We start from the raw sequence: 16,196 nt of genomic DNA on the forward strand, positions 1-16,196 counted from the left end.
TGAAATAACACCGAGTTTGTTGAATTTTGTTATTTAATATTGAATAATATGATGGCATCAGCACATCGTATATACAAGTTATTATGTGAAATAAACATAGTTTTTTTTGTTCATAAAGTCAGTTAAAATCATATACGCTTTGCAATCCGATAAACTTCGTTAGATACTGTTTTTGTCGTTGATACGTGTTTGCTTTCGTTCTCTGTATATTGTGTGTATCCCGTGTCTAGTGTTTTGGTGCTGTTTACAGTATTTTGTTAGGTGTTTAGTGCTTATGTTCTTAATCTAGTTGTGTTATGCTACATGTATGTCTATGGTTTTATTTGCTGTGTCGAAGCTGTTTCTTTTTATTGTTTTGTGACGTTTCCAGTGTTTTGGGCTGTAGCTAGTGGGTTTCTTATATGCATAGTGTTTTATGACGTGTCTAGTGTTGTTGTGTTCTGTAAAATGTTTTGTTTTGTTTAGCGTATAATGTTTTTGTATTGTTTCTAGTGATTTTGTTGTGTGTAACGTATTTTTCTGACGAGTCTTGTGTGTTTTTTTTGCTTTTCATTTTTATAGTTTTTCTGCCTTGTCTAGTGCTTTTCTGGTGTTTTAAAGCGATGCCAAGTGTTTTTACGTGTCTAGAGCTTTTCGCAGCAACTGTTGCTCTTGTTAAGTGTGTAGTGTTGTTTGCTGTCTGTAATGCTTTTAAACTGTGTCGGGTGCTTTTGTACCTTGTATAATGCTTTTGTGCTGCGTCTGAGGATCGTGTACTATTTCTAATGATTTGTGATTGCTATAGTGATTTTGTGGAGTGTCTATTGATTATATTGACTGTCTAATCCGTTTGTAATGCGTTAGAATGATTGGCATCCGTTCACAAGTAAACAATGACATTGTGATATATTATAGTTTCACTCCTTTTTCTGTCGGTGCAGCTGAAATTTCACATGGTTGAAATTGTGATGGAAAACAACTTACAACACAGCGAATGCTATGTTCACTTATAAAGAAGAAATAGTTAATAGCTCTACATGATTAATGAAACGTGATTGGTGTTTTTCAGATACAAACGAATGTGCGAGTAATCCGTGTGTTTACGGCGCATGCATAGACGGCGTGAACAAGTATACATGTACCTGTCCACCAGGTTACACGGGCACAAAATGTGAATCAAGTGAGGAGATTTCATTTGTTTGAATAAAAGTTTATTTTCAGAGAGTAACTACACTTTGATTAAATCGTTGTAGTGGCAAATGAAAAGCTCCAGACGATTAACAATTGTGGATTTTTTTTATCTCAGCATCAACATGCGACTATTCACAACTTAAATAAATTATATATAGACCCAACTAAAACTTGCATTTATACTGTTTGTCGAATAGTTAGAACCGCGGTTTAAAAACCGAATTAGTGATGCTGCATTGCATTTATTACTCTACGCTCTAGTAAATAAAACATGTTTAAAAAGTTAATCTAGTGAAATGCTATCTGAAGACATCATCCGACTAAAACATTAAAAAGAAGATTATTTTGAATTCTTATTCCGATTAGAAGTAACATTCAAGATCGAGTCAGTGAACAATGCAGAACTTACTAGAATAGCTTTTCGCCAAGTCTAGTTTTGGTGTGTTAATTTCCTTTAAATATAGTAAATATCGTGATTGAACTGAGTTGCAAACACAAACATAAAGTATGCGTATTGATTCGGTGTATTATCGAATTTATTCAAAAGTGGTTATAGTAAAATGCCGTATGTTTTTTTTTCTTTAACCACTTAAGACATAAAAATTCGATCATTCATTGAAAGCAATTTTTTTAGTGTTACGTTGTGTTTTAGTACATAAAATTAACAACATACGTGAAAATGACCTTAAAGCCATACGTTTGTATATTATCACGTCATGACAATGAGTATTTTAAAAATCATGAATGAGTATGTGTTAAAAAAGACAAGATATTTGCTATATATATAACTGATAGATATGTTGGCAGTTTTCAAGGATTGATTGGAAACATGTTCATGAATATTATTCACGCACTTGCATTTGTCATGAAAAGGTATTGCCATTAGAAGACCGATATGATCAATAGAAACAACGTGCGATTGTTGTTAAAGTTCCACTAAATATAAAGGCGATGCACTGAATTCGATGGTTTCCAACAATACAAACGTAATTCAACATACTAGGCACATAATAAATTAAACTTAAAAAAATCGCTGAATGTGCTTGTATACAAGATTTTTAACACTGTTTAAAATTCTCAACACATCTCCTAAGTAACCAGTATCCTTTCATCATATTTTGTTCATGATTGATTCAGTCATTGACCACTGCATGAACCACAACTGTTCGCATGGAGCCAACTGCATCAGCACAGTGTTGGACTTTGTCTGCGTCTGTACTACCGGTTACAGTGGAAAATACTGCGAGCTAGGTAAAAAAATTACTTTTAAAACCCACATGACCGATGTTATGATAAAATCCCCACAAATAGATTATCCTAAAGGAATTATGAATATTGAAATTCCGAAATGATTGTCAGTATAGAATAAGCGTCTTATCATCAAAGTGGGAAATGGCCTACACAATTTATTAAAATCCATACAATTCCATCGCATTCAAATGGTTCAAACACATCCTTAGGTGTTCAAAACGAATTTTATCTTACAATTTGTCACGTTATATAATGTAGTGATGCATACATAATATTCCGTGTATTTTGACCATGACACTTACTTTTTATTATCTTTTTCAAATTTAATTATTTATGTTAATCATGTAAATGACGTCACACATGGGATTTGTACATGTACATATTAGAAGTTGAAAGTATTGCTGGTTTATACGAATCTACGCTCTCAAGAACATGAAACATACTTAATTGTTGCTTCGTCATTAGAACTAGTTGTAATAAAAACACTGATCAATCAAATGTCCAGGACAAAAAATTGAAAATACTCCTCATAATACATATTAACAATATTTCTTACAAACGTCATGATAGTCACTGTCGAATACACCCTTTATGCGGTTAAACAGATAAAACCTTCTATGTTATCATGTATTTATTTATTTAGATTTTAATGAATGTCTGAGCTCTCCTTGCAAAAATGGCGGAATTTGCGTCGACGTTTTTACCGGATACAAGTGCGCATGCGCGATGGGATTCAACGGGACTTTGTGCGAGACAAGTGAGTATGTTCGCCTTTTGAACGGCGTATCCAGGCGGTATGTTACACTACTCTCACTTTTCAAATGACAGCTAAGCCGCTCTACCCATTGCCTGTACTTAGTGCTTATACGAATGCCAATAAAAAACGAATGTCATTGAATAATGTAGGGAAGAAAACTTGTGGAACTTATTTCATGACTGATCCCAAACACATGTTATTTAACTAGTTTGGGTATTCCTATGAATTAAGATGCGATCACATACCAATTAATCGGTAATAGGTCTTTCTCCCTTTTTTACGATAGGAACAAACCGCCGGGATACGAATCGCATTAATTCGCGCAATATGTGAATACTTGTTGATGTAGGTTTTTTTGCGCATGTTTTTACGTGTCAACATGTTTTCGTCAATAGACATAGACGATTGCGTCAACCACGAGTGTCGGAACGGCGCCACGTGTGTCGACGGTGTCGCAAACTATACTTGCGCATGCGCAGATGGCTTCATAGGCGCTCGCTGCGAGGACGGAAACGCCGTGAATGAGTGTATGTCCAACCCGTGCAGGAATGGGGGCACGTGCACTGATTTCAAGGGCTATTACACGTGCTCGTGTTCGATGTTGTTCACAGGCGTCACGTGTGAGCATGGTAAGGGTGTAAATAATGCAATTTTTACTTAGTGTTGACACTTTTTATTTAGTATTGATATACGTGATATTTGCCTTGTGATCGATCCAGTTTTGCCACTCTAATCCCGTCGTTTACCACTGTTATGTGGATATCTTGGAAACCATGATAATATTAAACTTGAATTGATTAGATACCATTTTATTTCAAGCATTATTCCCCAAAAATAAGTTTACTAAACATACTACTTTTTTTACGATTAAAATGGAAATAACCGAACAAAATACAAGATAATTAATTTGAATCGGTGCAATAATAAAACTTGGTTGATAATTTATCGTAAAGTTTAAGTCTGATGCTCTTGGCGTAAATTGAGTGAGTACATTACGTTCGTGTTAAATGGCCTTCAGAAAATATATTATTATTATAACACAAACCCGCTTAAAATCCGAGTTACATGCATTGCTTTCAAACGAAAATATTTTCTTTTATGTAAATATTTATGATATTTTTTAAACATTTTTAGAAGGGTTTATTATATGTACCAATGGCTCGACATTACAATATGCACCACACGTGCATGTATTGCAACATTTATTGTTGACAGAGGATGTCAACTTATACATGCTATACATCCTGTTTTATGATTTACACTATACGTTTTCAGCCTTGTCCAATTCAAGCGCCTCCGGATTGCTTCGAAATCTGTCTCTGGTAAGTCACGTGCTTTAGAACGACGAAGGAATTTGCTTGATTGTGCATGAAGACACTTTAACATTACATTTAATGTATTATCTCCCATTATCATGAAGAAGAGTGAGATAATTGGGAATAGATATAACAGAAGATAATTATTCGAAATTTCTATCACGATTGATTTAAAAAATATATTGTGTAGTGCTTTTATCATTTAATAATTTATCTGTACTTTCGTTGGGTTCTTTTGCTGTTATTTTGAGCATTCAAAGAAAGCTAATTATTTTAATACTATCCAAATCCATAATGATTCATATTTCTGCCTGGTGCTTTGAACGATTTTCGGAGATGCTGTCGTTGCCTCCTTTTTATTTTCGCGCGTCTTTAATTAGCATTAACCCATTTATGCCTAGTGGACTCTCCCATCCTTCTTAATTGGATCAATGTATTTCCACAATTAGGGATGTCTAGTATATTCATTTGTATATTTATTTCTTACAGAAATTCCTTTAAGCAAACAGCGCAGACCCTGATGAGACGCCGCATCATGCGTCGTCTCATCTGGGTCTACGCTGTTTGCCAATGCCTTTTTTTCTAGACGCTAGGCATAAATGGGTTAATGGCTGATGTGATGGTTTTCCATTCGTCTGTCTTTTAGTGTTAAATGTCTATATAACTCATAATTTGAATTCATATTCAGCAATCAAATTACTTTGATTTTACGCTGATACACGTTGCAAAACAAGGTTAAAATATTTTTAATTTTATTTGACGATTAGACACATTTTACGAAGACCGACCTATGGTGTGAATGTTGAAACTGAATCATTACCCTACTCAACTCATTAAGTGTTAAGTTTAGGCCTTATTATGATTTGAAACCGCTTGCTTCGCACAAGGATAAACTGGGACCGTATTCACAAATGTTATAAGTCTCAACTATATACTTAGACTTATATTTCCCAAATAAAAAAAATACGGGTCTTGTATAATTGTGTATGTTCGAATAGTATTTTATGTGTCAGGAATATGTAATGAATTTCCTTTGAAAAAAAACTTTTCTAAGCTATATAGAATTTTAATGTAAAAAAACAAGGCGCATAAAAAAAAACGAACATGTATGGAACGCAAAGGTGTATTCTATTTTATGAATGCATTCTCTTGTCTGTTGTTATGTTTGTAGAGCATCAACGAAACCAACTACCAAAGTACTCTAAATTTGACGTTAAATATGACGTCGTTCGAAAAAAATGTGACGGACGCCGACGTTGTCTTTGCTGTTAGCATTCTTGAGAAATACATAAATAAGTCGGATGGTCAAAGAAAGAAAGAGGTACACCTGCAAACAAAACAAAAAATCGTCAAATGACCGAACGTATTAACGATCCTTTTTTTAAAGTGTAGTGCTTAATAAAATACGTTCTCCGGAATTTGTCTCTGACCAGTCAGTTATTAAAAAAAGCCATACTCATTTCTTGCGATGAGTTTTTTAATAATAGATTATGCATGTGGGAAACTAATACTCATATAACAGAAACGCCTTTCTCGATATCATAAGTTTAATGTTAATTTAAGATAAAAAGGATTTCAAATATCATGACACCGTTTTAATCCACTCACATTCTTGGATTTCTTAAAGTGTATCAAACGATGCTGAGGTTACTGAGGATTATCTTTACCGCATATTTCAGGTTATGTTTGATCAAAGATATCAATTTACCTACTTTATTTACTTATATATCTGCTTTACAGGATATACATTTGGCGCTGAATATTGTCAGCAACATTATGGGAACTGATTCAGATATCTTATACAAGGTACAAGAGTTCGACAAAGTGACCAACAGGTTGGAACTATTTCGTAATATTTTTGTTTTTGGAAACAATTTAAATGAAAAAAACTGATGTGTTTGTAGTTTATACAATATAAAAACCTTATCTTTATCTTTTTTATGCAATTTGCATTCTTTTTCACATATCACACTCAAAATTCCAAATAGGTGTATTGTCTGATGCAAAATATGTCAATAGTGTTTTATGTTTACTGTTGTGTCGTTTGTGTTGAACTGTATTTATATGATCAGTGCCTTTAAAAACTGTAAGAGGATGTTAACACGCATTTTCACTTTATTTTTCTTGACTTACAGTTATGCGATTAAATTGGTTTTTGTTATAATTCAAAAATCCGTTTTTCCCCTAAAGATGTCTGTATGTCTCGTTGTACGATACATTTTACATTATTCATGCAGTATTTACTGAGTTCGTTTGGTCCATAAAGTACATTTTACTATCATATCCATTTCAAAGCGTAGTTTCGTATATATTCTACAACCATATTTCATATTTAGACTCATCAAAGTCATGGACAGTTTGACGTCATCATTCAACGTCACTAACGGATCGGTAACATTTGTTGGAAATACGGTGGCCATCAGAATTATTGAGCAATCAGCAAGCGTCCAAAGGCCTGTCATTGGATTCCAATTTAAGTCAACGAATTCAGATAAGATTTCTGAAGACTCCATTGATGACGTCAATTCCAACTTTGATGAAAGCGATGACGATGACATAGACGTGGTTGTGAAGTTCGATGAGGCGTTAATAAAAGGTAACATTTTTTAAAAGAACAATTGTTTGTCCATTTACAAATCATTCCTTATGCACAATGAACTGATATTTACGCTAACGGTCATGAACTATTTCAGCAAACAATATTAAAAGTTGCTCTAAATAAACAACCTTTACTTCTTTAATAACATAACAACCGTTACAAGTGAATGCCTTTTTGATAATAACATTGACTCATTGTGAATATGTTATCGACATTTTTTATATTAGTGAAATTTAAGTTCAGATTAACTGGCAAGTTTATAACAGGAATACGAAAATCATTAAATAATCCAAACATCCCAGTTTTATTTTTTAAGTGTTAAACTTCAAGCTAAATGATAAAATGTATTTTATTCACTCCTCAAAATATACGACTGTAAAATGTTCAACTAAGGGTAACCCCTTTTGGCTTTTCCCTTAAAACGGATTTCATTCATGCTGTTACGGTAAACTCTGCTGCCTACTGCATATAAAACGGATATATGACGCAATTAACCATAAACATTGGGTATACTTTAGCGCATACATTGAGAATATTTTTCTAGAAAAATAAATCAGATTAAGAGGAGCAGGCAGTTATAAACATCCGGATGCAAAGTTTATAGACAGGCCAATTTGAGTTCTTTATAATTATTTAAAATTAAAACAAACAGATTATTTTCTTTGAAAGCTATTTATCTTGTTAGCACCAAGACCGAGAGCGTGAGGCAACGCCTGATCATTTTACTCTTATGTCGGACCAGCTTAAACAATTATTATTATAGGGAAGAAGGCAAGAACAACATTTCACGTCTACAACACCGTGAATCTGTTCAAAGAAATGAACAGTACAATGAAAATGAACAGTAAAGTGATTTCTGCGAAGCTCAAAGCGAATGGCAAAGACGTTACTGAGCTTGGAGCTAACAACGTTACAATAATCTTCAAGACGTTCGGAGTAAGTTTCTAAATTCGTATATATGACATCTTTGCGTATCATGTTTTAATAACCAGATTATTGTAGCTTTTTGACACTGCTGTCTTAATGTTTTGTTGCATTTGACGAAGAACATATCAAATTAACTAAAACCATATGCAGCTATATGTGATTAATATTTGTTTGCAATCTTTGGATAATTGTAGACCTGACATAAACGTTATATTTAAAGGATTCGTGCAGGCAGTGTAGTGCCAAATTAGTCAAATTAGTGATTTTCTTTTTTTCTGACATGCAAGCAATGACGTAAAGCGACGAGGTTGCATTAATCACTTCAATTGGTCATACGAGTCGTTATAATAGTACTTCACACCGTGAAGCCAGTTTCTTTCGTTTTGATTAATAACTCAATTTGTTTATTTTGTCCTTTGAATGATGGTTTATTGCACTTTCTTTGACGAGCTAACTGTGCGTGTCTTTGTCATGGCTTTCAATGGTTTCAATCAGGTTTCAGTAGTATTTATCAGGATGCCAATCTGATTTAAATATCAACGCCGTTAATTAAAAAAGAAATGCCTGGATCGACGACTTAAAGGGGCCTTTTCACAGATTTTGGCATGTTTGGAAGTTTTGTCATTAAATGCTTGATATTGATAAATGTAAACATGGGATATAAAAATTTCCAGTAAAAAATCAAAAATAACCCTCAAAAGGGTTCGAACCACTGACCCCTGGAGTCATGGAGTAAAAAGTCTACCACTTTGACCACTCGGCCATCCTTCCGGCTACAATGTTATATGTATTTTATACTTTATATAAGCAATCCTCGTATTTTCACAAATATAACAACAAAAACAGAACTCTCCAAATTACTAATTTGTTTCGCGTTGCAACGCTTTATAATTTTCGGGTTTTTTAATCGTGAAAAGATGCATTTAATGGCTATTATAGAGCATGGTTAATGTTCAGTATTACTGTTTCCTCACAAATATCATAACTAAAACGAAAATTTGCGAATCTGAAACAATTTTTTCAATTTTGTCAATTTACCCAAACGTGAAAAGGCCCTTTTAACACTTCAGTCGCATTGCCTAATATTTACATATAACACAGATTCGCGGTGAACAGCAGTGTGTCTATTGGAACCTCAGCCTCAACGGTGGATATGGAGGGTGGCTAACGGACGGGTGTGCGTCCGTGCGTTCGGACAACGCCAAGATCACATGCGTCTGCAACCACCTAACAAACTTTGCCATTATAGTGGTATGGTAACACACAAATTGATTATATTTAATAATTAATATTAGTGTATGTGTCAAAGGGACTTCTAACGCAATACATACATGTATCATATTTTTTTCAATTATTTAACAATCGAATAAATACCGTAAAAATGACAACAGCTGACAATATCTACTCTCAATTAAACCTATTTAATTAGTTGTCCAGTAACATTTAATTCAACTGATAACATAACCCTAATGGCAGATTGACACATTTATATCATCAAGAAACTAAAATATAATTTGAATGCCGATTGAATGTTCATTAATTCTCGAATACTGGTCTATTCAAATTACCACAAGCTACAACAAAGTTAAATGTCGTGCATGTGCAATCATGTTCTACTCATCACAAGAATGTTTGTTTGGTTTAGGGGTGAAGACATGACCAACATTTGCTCTATGATATGGGCTACTTTTGAAATACGCCGATTGCACGTGCGATATAAACTGTTTCTTTGTTAAAAGCTACTTTTCAAAAACATGGTTTGCATGTGCGGCATGAGCCTGTGTTCAATAACACGGTCGCTTTTGCAATCGAATAGTCTGCAATCGTACTCACACGCTTTTAATCAAATATGTTCACAAAATTAACATTACATCCTCGTTGTCCAGACGAGTCAAAACGACAAGGATGCATTATTTTAATTCAGCTCGGTAAAAAATGTTGTGAACAAGAATGAGTATCATATCAAGTTTACATCTTAAGCCTTTTAGAGAAACAAGAAATGTAAAAGTGTTGTGTTTTAAGATCCGTACGTTAACTTGAATTGTGCTGTAATAACGTAACTTGGTAGTTTTACCTGTTTAACGTTTTCTGCAACCATCTTTGAAGTGACACTTAACATTTGAATTGTGATTCTTCACTACTGGTTTTCAGAACCCGACATTAGATGACAGTGTAGCTGAAATTCTCAGTATCGTGATCAAGGTGGGCCTGTCCTTGTCGATCGTCTGTCTGGGGCTGGTCATAGTGGCATTCCTTGCGTTTCGGTAGGTACAGACTCGAATCACAGCAAATATAAGCACATTGATATTGCAGTTGCATAAAAACCTTCATAACATAACTGTTTATTATATGGCAAGCTGGATTATTGACACCGCACACCCTCACAGAACGAAACGAATCACACAGAAATAAAACAGGTCTGCCTTTCTGGCGTTCTTTTTAGGAGCATCATACAGCCTCTCTTCCTAGATATTGTTCTCTCCACATATATCTGTGGTTGCATTATTTAACGAAAAGGTTAAAGGTTAAAAAGCTGCGGTTTATAGTCTGCTTCGATATACATCTTCAGCCGACTTTGACATTAGCCCCCCCCGATCACTGGAATTTAAGTCGTCCGTTTACATATATTTATAAATTCTGCCATGTCCAAAACAAAGCTGTGTGGTTGTTTTAAATGCCCATTATTCGATCATATTGTTCTCAAAAGCGCAGTAATGATAACTGCTACGATGTTGTTCAATTAAAGGCACCTTCGCAGGGCCATGGGCCAGAAGGTGATTGTGAATATGAGTGCAGCCATCAGCATTTACAACCTCGTGTTCGTGGCGGGCATGGACAAGTCGAACACGTATACCGGATGTATCGTCGTGTCGGTGAGTGGGGTCAGACCTTCGTTGACGGAGACAAACTGTAACAAAAACATGTTGTTTGAAAATATGATTGCACGCGTTCTTTATTTATGAAAACGTTTTGTTGTTGTTTCTTCAAAAATACTTTACACATTCAGGTATATAATACGTTTATAAGATGTTTGTATACACAGTCAGGAATATAATAAGGTTAATAGCGATTGTATACACAGTCTAGTATATACTACCGGTTTTATCATTTTTGTAAATAATCATGTGTTTATTACAATTACTTAAGTTTTTATCCAAAGTTAGGTATATAATACAATTGCTAACAATTTAACAAAACTTTGGTTTGTGTTTTGGTCATTTAGATTGAATTACAGATCATATTCGCGGCTGCATACCGTCACTGTGTTTATCTGTTGATACGATACCGTCACTTATTTAAATAAGGACTTTAGCGAGTATGCGAGATATTGTCAAATATTTATGAATGTATATAAAATGTGTAAACAAAACTTATTATGCAATATATTTCAATATAAAATAAAATAAAAGTTTAGAAGAACATGTGTGGAAACATACGAAATAAGCCAGATATTTAATTCTGAAATCGAAAATATCTGTACAGTCAAATTCGCCAGCATGTATATCATGAATGTACGATGTGAATAAAAATTTAGTTTTACGGATCATTTTAGTTTCCTGCAACGTTATATATTCATACGACACACGAACACTTACTCCGATCCTAATAAAAAGACGAATGCTTCGGTTATTGTAGGAAATATGTACGAAATATATTCGTCACAATCGGCTCGGGGCGCTTATTTGTCTTTGCTGCATTTTATGAAAATCGTCTTGAAGTTCAATGTATAATTTTTCTAGCCTATTTTGTGTCATTGTTACATGTTTTTATCAATATATGACAATTTAATACATATACTAATCATGCATGCTCGCTTAAAGGCATTCCTGCAATACTTCTTGTTGGCGTCGTTCATGTGGGTGTTCATGGAGTCGTTGCTGCAGTACAAGACGCTATCCTACATGCAGAAGCCGGGTCCCAGGTTCTTGTGGGTGTGTCTCATCGCCGCCTGGGGTAATGTTTGAGAACGGGATAAAGTGTTGTCTTAGAAAAAGTAAATATAAAGAGTGCAGTGAATTGAAATTTCTTTGCTACAGACCAAGTAAGAAAGTCTTTACACCTATGCACGCCCCTGCGCGGTGGATATGGGTGTGCCTCAGTCTTGTCTAGGGTTATGTGTGATGATGAAACTTTATGTTGCTTTAGGTAAAACTGTAGACTGTAGTGAATGGAGTCCAAAGTGAATGTCCTTCCTGCAAACACTGGATTACATGTGTCCATGGTTGTGACCCATTGCCGCTTACTGTAATCGAAACCATTATTACCGACTTTGTTTTTAATTTACAAAACAATGCGTAAGTAATTATTTACTTGTATCAGAGGTACGTACATTAATAGATGGATACCTCTACACCATATATACTGTATCCATAGTATAGTGCACTTAATATATCAGTATTGGTATGTTGTTATTGATGCAAGTACATTTGGTTTCTTTTGTTTTAAAAATTATTTTATTTCAAAATACCCTCAAGATGATAGGACACACGGCTTTGGATGCATAGTTAATAGTGGTTGCTTGCTACAGTACAAACGATGTTCTTATCGCTTCGACCACCCATTTATTGCATGATCGAATATAAATTGTTTTTAAAACGTAATACAGTTAAAGTAAACATATGTGTATATTTTACTGAAAAATGGAAATGTTTAGCTTAAGCTTATTCTATTGAAACATACTTATGATAAATTGAGAAATCGGGGCAAGATGTTGAAGAAGGCAAATATGCAAACAGAGCTTTGATTTCCAGGTATTCCTCTGATTCCTGTGATCTTCTTTCTCGCCCTTAACCACGATATGTACTACGGGGACAAAGGATAGTCAGTATTTGTGCTTATCTATCATTGCATACATGTAATAAGAATGAATTCACTTGCAACTGTTGTATTTTTAGAGTATCATATTTATCAAAGTTTAGAATAATATTACAAGAAAATTTGAATCGTCTATTGGAATCGGTTCCATGTCGACGAATTTCGCATATTTCAAATGCATGCAGTTTGTATGTCGTTAGTTCACAAGTATTTCATATTTAAATGCGTAATGTAGTTACAGGTATTTTTGTAAACAACAATGATCATAGCAAAATATGTTTCGCGAAATAAAAGTTCGTGTTTTTACAGTCGTAACAAATTAAGTTTGCCGCCCTTTTAGTCTGATTTGTGGATTATAATTTGTGCCAATATATGAATAAAAAATTTGTCAACAGCTTTAACACAAATTCAAATCGCCTTGCTTCCAGTTGCTGGTTCGGCCCCAGGAATGTCGGCTACGCCCTGGTGATTCCTCTTGGCGCTATCGTGCTGGCAAACATTGTTATCCTGGCCCTGCTCGCTATGCGCCTGTGTCGTTGGCGTAATGCGAAGTTGAAGTTGCACCAATCCAAACGCCGCGTGGCCCTGCTTTACGCGAATGCGACCCTAACGGTCTTCGTATTTTTGGGTACGGTATATATATGTGTGTATATATGTGTGTATATATATATATATATATATATATATATATATATGCATATATATATATGCATATATTAATCTTCTTAATAATCTAAAACAAATCATGACTATCTATTTATATATTTATGTATGTTTATTTCGTCATCAGATATATTGCAAGATGGTGTTCATAACGATATATACGTTTTAGTATTTAACTGATTAACTGGGTGTTGAGAATAAAAGCAATCATTATTCCTTTATCCTCGATGATAGTCATGGCGATGAAGATATTTGTTATTGAGGTGATTAGGATACATATGGTGAATATATAATCATTCTTCTTAATGATGTTAATTTTTTTTTTCTATGATAATGATACTGTGTTGATGATGATAATACTACTGGTTGATGATGATAATACTACTGGTTGATGATGATAATACTACTGGTTGATGATGATAATACTACTGGTTGATGATGATAATACTACTGGTTGATGATGATAATACTACTGGTTGATGATGATAATACTACTGGTTGATGATGATAATACTACTGGTTGATGATGATAATACTACTGGTTGATGATGATAATACTACTGATAAATTTGATAGAAAAGGAGATGATTATGTTGATTATTAACGACCACGAGGATGAGTGTAACGACGACGAAGATCGTGAGTGGGAGAAAAGGGAGAATGGAGAGCATAAAGGCTGAATGATGATGCTGCTGATGGTGATAATGCTACTGATGATGAAAATGATGGTGATGACGATGACGATGATAATCTGTATTATGATTTTGCTTTTAAGGACATGAATAATGATAACTGCATCACCATGACAACGAATGTGACTATAGTAGCGATCCAAATCACATTAATAGATGACTATGCTTCTGTTTCAGCTGCGGCCTGGATATTCTCTTACCTGTCCGTTGAGAACACCCATCTCGCCTTCCATTACCTGTTTGCCATCCTAAGCGCTATCATTGGCGTCCTTATCTTTGTCCTCTTTGTTACTCGCGACAGAGAGGTGAGTATTCTCTGTCGTTAAATGTAGTTGTATGTTGAAATTCTAAACAAGCTCCGTTTTATCGGACTTGTTCTCAGATTAAGGTAGTTTAAAAAAGTATGAAATGTTTTGAACAGCATACATGTTATCCTGAACGTATTACCTTTTCGGGTTTCGATTGCGGGATCATTTAAAGCAAATTCTCAATAGACTCATATACCATTTAAGCTGGTCAATTTACATTTGTGTTTCAAACCATATGTCCGTAATCAACACATTTTGTTAAGCATTGACGAACAGCGTTATAAAATCTTTAATTATTATTTGTACATGTTTTTATTGGTGGTAAGACATAAACCAACCAATATTTTGTATTAAATATTTAGACTCATATATTATATATATTTAGCTTGTTGAAATAGAATGACTACATTTTGCAATGAATCTATGGCATATGAAAATTGCCCTTTCGAAATAATCTAAAAAAGTCTCTTTATGAATCAAAGGTTTACGTTTTCTATCTGATCTGTAGAATAAAAAAAACATGTAAAAATTGATGGAACAAAAGAACATTTATTCGTTAATATCACATATAAATTTAAAAATTCTCTAATTTCAATAACAAACTAATGTATGCTTCATTGCGATATGAAAACTGTGAACAACACACACGCACTTTATTAATATCGATGATCTCAAAACACGTCGTACAATTTTAGGTTCGGAAATCGTGGAACAGGCAGTGCTGCAAGCAACCAAAAGTGGAGATCATACCACCGAGCCAAATTGAGCTTGAGCGCAAGATCCAATTCGAAGAGTCACTGCAACGAAAGGTAGCGTACTCCGAACAGATCAGGGCCGGCAACTCCCTTTACCCCAAGACCGACAACCCTTACAGGTCGATGTTTAATAACTCTTACGGGAGCAGGGCGGATAACTCGAACCTGGCAAGGGTCGACGTGTCGGGTCAGCCTATGTTTGACATTCCCTACAAGGACATGGTCACAGACTCCGGTCAGGTGCACGTGGTGTATTCCAACCGATCAAAGGGTAGTAACTCCTCGCAGTTCAAGGGCGAGAACCCTGACCTGAGCAAGGAAGATCGGGGTTACACACCATTCAATGTTGTAGGGAGCGGTTATTAGTGGTTGTGTTGATTGCGTCAGACGTCTGCAAAATAAAAATTGAAAAGGATTAAGACAATCATAGTGACTATTAAAATTTAAAAGAGTTTTGTATAGACCTGTATTTATTTTAAAATAATGGAACTGTTTTATATATGTGTTGTACATGTTAATTGATGTTTTTGAACGAAAAAGATGTTTCAAACAAAGGCAAATGTGCTTTCCTTTTTACATTATAAAACATCTGCATACTTAAGCAGGATATGTATTAAGCATTTTTATAATCTTTTTAGTTGTTAATATATATTTTCTGAAATAGTATTGATGAATTGATATTATGTACATGTATGTGGTTAAAATAAATATAAATGACTGATGTTTTATTCTCCAACATTTTGGATTGAACTTTACATTTTTATTATTAAATTCATAATGTTTTGACAGAAATTTAAGAAAATATGGTTTCGTCGTTTGTCTGTTATATGCTTCTTTAATTGTATTTTATAGTAATGTTGCCTGCATACATATCTTCACGATATCTTTTGAATTGGCTGTTTTATTTGAACCTGTACAAATTGCACTGGTTGTGCGCTTCATG

General features: G+C 34.3%; 1 protein-coding gene across 1 annotated transcript; it reads left to right on the forward strand.

The window, feature by feature from the left end:
* Window positions 1-3,557: 3,557 nt before the first annotated feature.
* LOC127836007 (adhesion G-protein coupled receptor G2-like) lies at window positions 3,558-15,619 on the forward strand. Its single transcript, XM_052362426.1, has 12 exons — window positions 3,558-3,807; window positions 4,454-4,500; window positions 6,973-7,090; window positions 7,857-8,029; window positions 9,122-9,271; window positions 10,172-10,284; window positions 10,767-10,893; window positions 11,842-11,974; window positions 12,772-12,841; window positions 13,264-13,376; window positions 14,368-14,495; window positions 15,194-15,619. The coding sequence occupies exons 1-12, from the start codon at window positions 3,558-3,560 to the stop codon at window positions 15,617-15,619; spliced, it is 1,848 nt and encodes a 615-aa protein (XP_052218386.1).
* The last annotated feature ends 577 nt before the right edge of the window (window positions 15,620-16,196 follow it).

This window comes from Dreissena polymorpha, chromosome 6 (assembly GCF_020536995.1).
Source record: "Dreissena polymorpha isolate Duluth1 chromosome 6, UMN_Dpol_1.0, whole genome shotgun sequence".
Lineage (NCBI taxonomy): Eukaryota > Metazoa > Mollusca > Bivalvia > Myida > Dreissenidae > Dreissena > Dreissena polymorpha.

Bases quoted from the DNA above. Each gene is read 5' to 3' on its own strand.
- LOC127836007 (XM_052362426.1), top strand. From the start codon at position 3,558: ATGTTTTCGTCAATAGACATAGACGATTGCGTCAACCACGAGTGTCGG. The intron at 8,030-9,121 runs GTAAGTTTCTAA...CATATAACACAG, and splicing joins TAATCTTCAAGACGTTCGGA to ATTCGCGGTGAACAGCAGTG. The intron at 14,496-15,193 runs GTGAGTATTCTC...GTACAATTTTAG, and splicing joins TTGTTACTCGCGACAGAGAG to GTTCGGAAATCGTGGAACAG.